We start from the raw sequence: 9407 nt of genomic DNA on the forward strand, positions 1-9407 counted from the left end.
AGAACTGCAAATTTGAAGTTACAGTAACCTCTTTTATTTTGAAACTAAAGACCGGAAGTGCCCTGTAAACCCCTTGCAGCTTGACAGGAGTACGCTGCTCAATGGACTGGATTAACAGGTTCTGACTGAGACGAAAAGGCACTTTCCACAGAGTGAAAAGGACTCGGATCCATGCAGCTCTCACTGCTTTGTGCAGAGAGCTGAGGAGGAGGCTACCTGGGGCATCCTCACAGCAGGAAGTGGCCATCAGCTCTCACACAGCAGACCTTCATTTGCATAACACCTGGGCCTTTACTGCGTGAAATTTGCGTTTCCTGTACATTAGGGCAGGAAACGTCATACAAGGGAAATGATCCCTGACAGTCAGAAAATCTGAGGAATAAGACTTCTTAGATTTATTCAACTGTGTGTGTGTGGAATGCGTGCGGGCTGTCTTTCAGATCATACAACATAGAAAAGAGTAAAACTGCACCTCAATCAGCTAGTATTAAAATGCTGCTCACATGTTAGTACCTCAGTGGTGATGAATGTCCAGATCAGGGGCCAGCAGTAGACTTTTGGGGGCCCCAAGCAGGATTTTTATCCTCTTAAACCGACCTCTAAATGTAATTTATCTAATTTAAATCATGGGCTGCAGTGCTGGGAAACTCTCAAAGGACAGCTTGTGAAGACATTAAGTAATTCTCAGTTACAGGTTTTTATACTGTGATATTGCTAATTACATAAATGATCTGAGCACACTTCCATTGCTTATTATGTATTTGTCACAATACAATGACAATAGCCTCCTTATTTTATTATACAACTGCAGTCTTTACTACTAATACTACTGCTGGTAGTTTTAGGATTAGGAATGTTACATACATATTGTAATGTATTGCAAATACATAAAATATTATAGACACATACTGCTCAGTGACTGTAGTACATGTAGTATGTAAACAGAGAGGGAAATTTCCATAAAACAGCTGGGGGCACCAGATCTCTAACCTGCAACCATGATCACTTTTTTGACACCACAAACACAAACAAGACATTTCCATGATCGGGAGAATCTTCTCTTTTTGGTGGTATCTTCATATTGACGATTGGACTCACAGTTTGGGCATAACAGAGAGGAGTGTGAGAGGTTTTAAATACATTAAATAACTGCCTGCTCTCTGACCTGCTCTCTGTCCCTCTCTGCTGCACTGTTACAGATATCCCTCATTAAGTACCATGGGAACAGTCACAGACACACAAACTCACAGATGTCATTGCTGTCACCTCTGCATTTACTCACAGTCCTACCAATCCTACCAATACTGCTACTACTAGAAGTAGTACTTCTATATCCCTACTACAAATACTACAACTGCTACTGCTGCTGTTGCTACAGTTTGGGCTATGAACGTCAAATACAGACATCATTGGAGTAACTTTAAAGAGCATGTAAATATTATATATCAGCATCTATTATCCACTACTACAGCTTTATAGTAATACTACCACTACTACTACTACTACTGCTGCTACTGCCATTGTTTGGTCTATGGATGTTAAATACCAACATGAGAGGAGCCATACACATGTAGTGTGCAGTACCTGCAGGACAAGTAGTATGTAATACCTGTAGTATATAGTACATGTATGCAGTACCTGTAAGCATGAGGCTGTACTTTGCAGCACCTGAAGTATATGGTACCCGTAGTACCTGCTGTATGTACTACCTCTGTACTGGCAGTAGCAGGCACCCCTCAAAATTCTTTGCAAAATTTTCTAGTTATTATTATTATTATTATTATTTAGTAGTTTGAATGATTGATTTTCTTTATTTTGTGTCATGCACACAAACGTGCCCAAGCCTCACAGGGTTTACGAAACACCATTACAATGATGTTGCAGTGATCAATCCAAAGTACATGTTGTTTTATTGCTCAGTCCTCAAACAAAATACCTTGCCTCCTATCCCAGGCCTGGCAAAGATATTCTGCCACAAAAAAAGGTACCCCCTCAGATATTTCATGGTCATCCATCCAAAAGAAATTACCATAAATAGAGGTCAATTTAGTGAATAGTACATCCCTTATATCTTCATATACAGTGCAGTAAAACAAAACAAAAAATGAACCTCATTCTGAAGTTCACCTAAATAACACAAGTCTGTCCTCCTCTGATGTGGTGTTATACCTTCCTGTCTCTAAATGATAATGTTCCTGAGTGCACATAGGGATCTTTGTCTTTTGTTTTGATTATACTTTACATAATGTTCCACACTGTAGTTGTTTATGAGTCAGTAGTAGTAACAGCCTGGTGGTAGTAGTGGTATTACATTATCATTACTACATGTGGACAGTGTTTTCTGTGTTCTCAGTCAGGTAGGACATTAGAGCTGAGGGCCTCTCCATCGCCCCCTGGTGCTCGTTCCAACGAACCACATCACTTCCTTCTCTGGCTCACCGGACGAGTTGTCATGGCAACTGTACAGCATGTGCTTACAAAAACAAGAGCTTGACCGTTCACCGACACTTCTCTCGACATTCGACATCTAACGCTGCGACGCCATCTTATTCTTCTGGCATTTATCAGAGGGAGAAGACGGAAGACGCTCGGTGCAGACAGAGGGAAGCCGAGGACGGTCAACGATGAGCGGAGCCAAAGCCCGCAGCGACGCGCCTGTTGCTGAAAATGTCTCCGGCGGCGGGCACAGCACTGCGGCTGCTCCGCGGGACCGCAAGCCCGGCGGAGGGGTTCTGAAGAGGCTCAAGTCCCGGAGGAGCCAGGTGGACAGCAGGCCCGTCACTGAGGAAGACCTGCGGACACAGAGTGGACACATCACGCCGGAGGATGTGCTAGGACTGCGGGTGGCTACGCGAGGTTTGGGTCTCTATTTAATGTCTCTTGTTGGAGCTGTGATGCTCGGTGTGCGTCCCGAGTATCTCAACACAATGTGAATGAGTCTACAACCTACAGGATACATTACATCTATAGTTACATTATGTAAAACTAGAGCCAAAGACATCCAGTTGAGCAGGCTTATTATGTGAAATTAAAATGGTATTACATCATATATGTTTTATTATCTTAGATAATACAAATCTCAAATGGTAGATTTCATTAGAGTATCATTCACTCATGGAAAAACTGGGGTTTCTATTTGTAAGCAGCTGAGTGGACACTGGGGATTTAATCAGAGGTGTAGATTATAGGGGGGACACAGGGGACACGTCCCCTCAATATTTAGTACACATGCATTTGTCTCTATTTGAAACATGAAAGTAGCACAGGACTTTTATTTTGACACAATTAAAGACATTTAAACCACACATCGATACAGAAAGGCCAGAAAGTGGTGCAGAAGAATTCACCAGATTGTTTGACGCTCTGAATTTTCTGGCAAAGGACCCCCAACCCTCCATTTTATACATGTCCCCCCAGTGTTGAAATAACTTCTTTTCCCCTGCTGTTTAATAATAAGAGGCGCCTATGACATAAAGAGTATCTGGTGTTGCTTTAATCATATTAAGATCATTGTATGACATCAAATTCAATGCCAGGATTGATGAGAAACACCTTGTGTAGATACAAATAAATAAACAAATAATGACAACATGGTAGATTCTCATCAGCGTTGTAGCCTCGAGGCAAGATATGGAATTTGCAAGGCATGAAACTGTTGAGATTAAATTAAACACTCTATCTCTCTCTTATGAGAAAATGGCACTTTGTACAACATTATTAAAGTGTGAAGCATAATCATTTTTAAATAATCTATGTCTTTAAAACAAAAACAGCACACATAATGTGGTATGTTCTTGTTTGCTCTGCACATGTTTATTTTCCTGCATATCTCTGTTGACACAGTAGCTCCACAGTGGTCGTAAAAGCTTCGTCTTATCTTATTTTATGGTCAGAGTGCATATGTATGTGTAGAATGTATGTATGTATGTATGCAAAGTTGTGTTTGTGTACAAGCAAAACTACATCACCTGAGTGTTAAGAAAGCCAAGGACGTGCATGTGTCAGCCAACCTGTTTGTGCTTTAAGGATGTAGCCCCTTAACCCCTGATATCTGTGTGTCATTGTTGCAGGGTACCTCTGTAAACCCGAGGACAATATTTATAACATTGACTTTGTACGCTTCAAAATCAGGGACCTGGAAACCAGCACTGTCCTTTTTGAGATTGCCAAACCCCCGCATACAGGTACCGTGCATCAGCCTCCTTGTACTGTTTTATTTTAGTGTTTGTTCCTTAATTAAGCTGTTGACTGTGAAGTGTCTGGCTTCTGAGCACTCAGGAATGACTGTACTGACCCTGCTGACTGCTTATTCTCGCTTTTATCTTAAAATGAATGTCTCTGAGCATGTTGTCAGGTTCCATCACTGGTTATTTTGATCAAAGTGTGAATTATCTCAAACGTCTCTGTCCTGTGTTGTGGGTCTCAGAGGATGACGAGGAGAACAGAGAGGCAGATGGCAGCGCTGGCCGATTTGTACGCTACCAGTTCACCCCAGCCTTCCTGCGACTGAGGACCGTGGGAGCTACGTGAGTGACTCACACACCATCAGCACACACCTAAAGGAGAACATTCACCTGGTTAAACACAAACAATGGAAACAACTGCAGCACTGCCATTGTCAGCGAGACAGTCACACTCACTTGTGCAGTATGACTGTAATAACATAACAATTGCCACTGCTACGTCATCACGTCTCCACTCTCTCTGTGTCATTCCATCAGGGTGGAATTCACAGTCGGAAACCGGCCTTTAAACAACTTCCGCATGATCGAGAGGCACTACTTCCGTGATCACCTGCTGAAGAGCTTTGACTTTGACTTTGGCTTCTGTATCCCAAACAGCCGTAATACCTGTGAGCACATCTACGAGTTCCCTCAGCTGTCAGAGAGCCTGGGTGAGTCATCTTTTCCTAACACACACACATTACCAGTAAAACCTTAAACTTAAACAAGTGCGATTATGCTAAAGAGAATATTCTTTTGTTATGATTACAGGGAAGTATGCTACATGATACACTGCAGCTCAGAAGAGACCTTTCCAAATGTTGAATATTTAGGAGAAGACTGAATTTTGTGTTATGTAATCTGTGTACCATGCAAATACCAAAAGAAGAATTCAGTAATTTTTTACGAATGACACTTCATTAAAGAAGATTTATGACTCTTTCCCTGTCATGTATCACAATGGAGCCTTTAGCAAAAGTAAACACTGGGTTACAGCTGAGCCAGCTGTAAGTGATGGAGGGATATACACCCCACATAAGTGTCACTCAACTGAACGTACAATACTTATGCTGTGTGTTGGATAATTTATGTGAAAATATGGGCTCATACAGTGCATGCGTGCATTTTTATGACCCTCATCTATGGAATCATTCTTGTGAACACAGTAGATATGAGTAGAATAGATGATTAGGTTTTGGGGTGTCTTGCTGTGCAAATGTCCATATTCATTAGAAATGATGGTTTGTCTTAACACAGTATATGCCATATGTACATGGAAAGAGTTGTTGGTCACTGCAATCTTTCCTCCACTCCATACTGGCTGATAGGAGATCCCTTCCAAGCACGACTATACTGTAAAATATGGGAACTCATCAGACTAAGCTCGGCAAATCAAGTGGTATCTTCTTCCCTCTAGTCCATCTAACCTTATTGCTAGTGTTGTGTCCCAGCGTCAAATCTACGTGCAACCACCAAGAAGTAACCTTCTGTCGCATTTCAATGAAGAAACACTGCCCGGGGAGACACAAAGAGGAAAGTCCATCCTAAAATATCTAACTCTAGAGGATACACTCCTGAACTGCTGAAGCCGTGTACTAGCTTAGGCTGCACAGAACAAGGACTGTGGATTTTGTCTTCTGTGTTATTTCTGTCCGCTGTGTCATACAATGTGGGTGATATAGAAGGGGACAGTTTCATGGCCAGTACAGAGCAAAGATGTTCCAATACCATTCAGATTCAGATACATGACCTTGCAAACTGGCCAATACTGAGTACAGAGCCGATAGCATTGTGTTAAAAACAGAACAAAACAAACGACTGCTGTATGCTGTGTACCACTAACCTTGTGTGGGTGTGAAAAGATTGCTGTTGTTGTATGGCATTGCTCAGACGAAACCCTTTGTAAAACATGAACTAACATATAAATAGAATAAATGATATAGAACATAGAACGTTTTTTAATCCAGTGTAAAACATTACGAAAATACTGACATTTTCTAACGTCTACCCAGGGTTTCCCCCTGAAACCTTGTGAGGCCATGTGGCTCGTATCTTTTGTTGGGGCTAATGGCACAGGGTGGGCATCTCTTTTGGCAGGGGCCTGCGAAAACTTTGTTTTGACATTATTAATGCAGTTCAGTGAAATTGAAACACATTTTTTATGTCTAAAATGCAGAATTTGGTCTCATGCATATGGAATATGACGCAGATTTGGTGTGTATTCATGAGTGATTGAGATATGGGGTCAAAACAAGATCTTGCACAGGGTTACCAAAAAGCTAGAAATGGCCCTGCTAGATTGTGTTTACTGGACAACATGCACCTGTCATTGGGAGAGGAGGCATTTCCAGTACTGGTATTGGAACAAATGTAGTACAGAGGAGGAATGATTAAAGATTGCAGTGACCAGTGATGCATTAAGTGTACATACTGCATGTTAGTATTATATTAAAAGCAGACATAAATGCATCTGAAACTGTCTAACGCTTAAAAGTTCATTTAAAACCAGTTGTTTTGTGCAACGAAAACTATGATGTCATTAATATTTGCTAATACATTATTTTACCACTGGTTGTGTTGTGATATTATTGTTACCATGGAAGGACATTAGTGCCACTTGTAATGATGGCTCCAAAGAATTTGGACATTTCATGTTTCTAATTGGTTGGATATTTAAAAAAAAAAAAAAAAAGCCTTTGTTGAAATGACGTGCATATGTTGTCTCTGTTTCAGTCCGTCAGATGGTGGAGTGTCCTTACGAGACCCGGTCAGACAGCTTCTATTTCGTGGAGAACAGACTGGTCATGCACAACAAGGCAGACTATGCCTATAACGGAGGACAGTGATAACTGCCTGCTAACATGCAAAAACACACGCAAACCTGTGCATGCACACACATATACACACATTAATAGACACACATATACATTGTTATATACATTCATGCATGCACATAGCGGAACATACATATAGTTCATTCATCATTCACTCACAAGCAGCTACAGACACGACTGAATTGCCTCTTATGTTTGTGAAGATGAATCACTATTCATTGGGATCACTTTCAGGAGGTCAATATCAGTCTCCGCTCCGACATGCAAGCAGCAAGCTTCAGTTAGAAGAGGTTTCAAATCAGGTTAATTAATCAGTTTTTAATTATGAACAGTTGTGTTTTAAAACTAAAGAGGACTCATCACTCATCACTCTAGTGGCCGTGTGATGTCTCAAACAGACCCAACGGTTATTAGATAGATGGTTAGTCTCCTCTTTGCAAATTTAAAAGTGTCCTACCACCCCCTCAACCCATACACACACACATTCACACACACATAACGCACACTCTCAATCCCCAAGTGACACACATAGTGTTTACGCAGTGTTTGTCAGAAGCAGCTGTTCTCAGAGCTACCGCCTCCACAATCCACTCCAGACAATATCGGGGGAGAAAGAGCGAAAGCATCCACAAAAACACTCCTGTCAAACACACATGGTCACTCCTGCGACCCCCCTCCCCATCTCCCTCTCCTCTCATGCTTTCACACGCACACGCACACGCACACACATCAACAATAGTACTGTATAAGATTTTAATCAAAGGTCTCTGAGATTGTTACTATTTTTTGTTTTATTTACAGTCTTCTCGGGTTGATAGCAACACGGAAATAGATCTGGACACAGTTGACTGCAATGCAACTGTGTCTAAACAAAAGACAATAACCTGGTGTGATGAACAAGAGTCAAAAAAAGGGAATTTCAAGTAGAAAATACTCATAAGTTTTGATATCGTGATGCATGTGATGATATAAATAAAAAAGGGAAAAGATATGTACTGACTACCAGATATACTGTGGAAAAAAATGAAAAAGAAGTGTACTTGGTCCAATGAAAAGTTTGGGCGTCCTTATTTTTAAGTTCGATTTTTATTTTTTCCCCTGTCTAAGTTGAATTAGCTGTATTTTTTTTAATCATTTCCTCATCACACACACCTTTAAGACATTAAGTTGGAACATGTCTGGAAATTGAGTGGTCTTTCTAGCTAGATAGTGTACTTCCTCTTTGTACTTTGTAAACTTTGGTGTTCAGGGTTAAAGGTGGTGTTTGTAAAAATATATATATAGTTTGTAAAAAGTGAAAAAAGAAAAATAAATGTACATTTTGAGATACCAAATGTGTGATGGTTTTATTTCTGGGGGTGAGAAGAGTTGCAGGAAGTTGAAGTCTCAGAAATGGCCACTAGGAGGAGTTATGTTATAACTAAGTTATAAATGAGCCACTGGTTTCAGTTTGATGTTTGATTGTGGAAAAGATCCCAGTGGCGGCTTTCATTATTACGCCAAGACGTGCTGACGTTTGTATCTGGTATTTGCTTAAAACTCCAGATGAGGTCATGATCTGGTTCCTTTATGTTCCTCTATGGCTGTGCTTTCACTGCAGAGAGGACAGAGAGCTGATAATATCACTTTAATTCCACATCATTTCTTTATCTACAGGCCACATGTGATGAGCTTGCATGGCACGCAATACATTCTGAAATTTGTTCAGCATTGTTACACTTTGATCATCCATTTTAGGAGTCTTGCGGGATTTAAAACCAAAATCTGAGCCGCTCTCTGTTTATTCTTTCTCAGACTGTTTCTTCCTATCTCTGTGTTCATCTCTTGATCTCTCTCTCAGTTTCCATCTCTCTTTCCAGCTCTCATGCCCAAAATCTCTTGGTTCTTTTCTCCCTCGCCTCTCCTTTTTGGTTTCTCTCTCCGCACCTATGCAGCTCTCCCTCCCTTCGCTCTCTGTTTTTCCCTTTTCTTTCCTCCTCTCTCACCTGGTAACCAGACCTCTGGAGAGGAGTGTTGAGTTTCCACTTTCCCAGAGTAGAGGACAATCTGAGCCACACAAAGACCCACAATGGACCCCCTCTGCTCTCTCCTCCCTTCACTCTGTCACTGCACAGCTGCACACACACACACACACACACACATACACTAAAATTTATAAGAATACACCCTCTGCTTGTTATTCCTATTAACCTCCTTATTCTGTGTCTGTGCCATTCTTTGTATGACGCTTTAATCCAACTAAATCCTTTCTAATTAACTCCCCCTATGCATCTTTAGCATTCTCAGACACATTCAAATGTATGTAGTCTAATAGTATCAGTTGCCACTTTTAGCTTTACCATTACACCTT

General features: G+C 41.0%; 1 protein-coding gene across 1 annotated transcript; it reads left to right on the forward strand.

Moving 5' to 3' along the window:
- The first annotated feature begins 2432 nt into the window (after nt 1–2432).
- Nucleotides 2433–8382, forward strand: LOC125896008 (protein unc-119 homolog B-like). The gene is made up of 5 exons (XM_049588298.1): nt 2433–2856; nt 4071–4184; nt 4427–4526; nt 4722–4894; nt 6957–8382. Exons 1-5 carry the CDS (start codon nt 2625–2627, stop codon nt 7067–7069), a joined length of 732 nt encoding a protein of 243 aa, XP_049444255.1. The 5' UTR covers nt 2433–2624; the 3' UTR covers nt 7070–8382.
- The last annotated feature ends 1025 nt before the right edge of the window (nt 8383–9407 follow it).

This window comes from Epinephelus fuscoguttatus, linkage group LG1, assembly GCF_011397635.1.
Source record: "Epinephelus fuscoguttatus linkage group LG1, E.fuscoguttatus.final_Chr_v1".
NCBI classification, from domain to species: Eukaryota; Metazoa; Chordata; class Actinopteri; order Perciformes; family Serranidae; genus Epinephelus; species Epinephelus fuscoguttatus.

Excerpts from the sequence above, each read along its gene's own strand:
- LOC125896008 (XM_049588298.1), top strand. The coding sequence starts at position 2,625 with ATGAGCGGAGCCAAAGCCCGCAGCGACGCGCCTGTTGCTGAAAATGTC. Across the intron at positions 2,857-4,070 it reads ACTGCGGGTGGCTACGCGAG|GGTACCTCTGTAAACCCGAG; the intron begins GTTTGGGTCTCT and ends TCATTGTTGCAG. Across the intron at positions 4,527-4,721 it reads CTGAGGACCGTGGGAGCTAC|GGTGGAATTCACAGTCGGAA; the intron begins GTGAGTGACTCA and ends TCATTCCATCAG.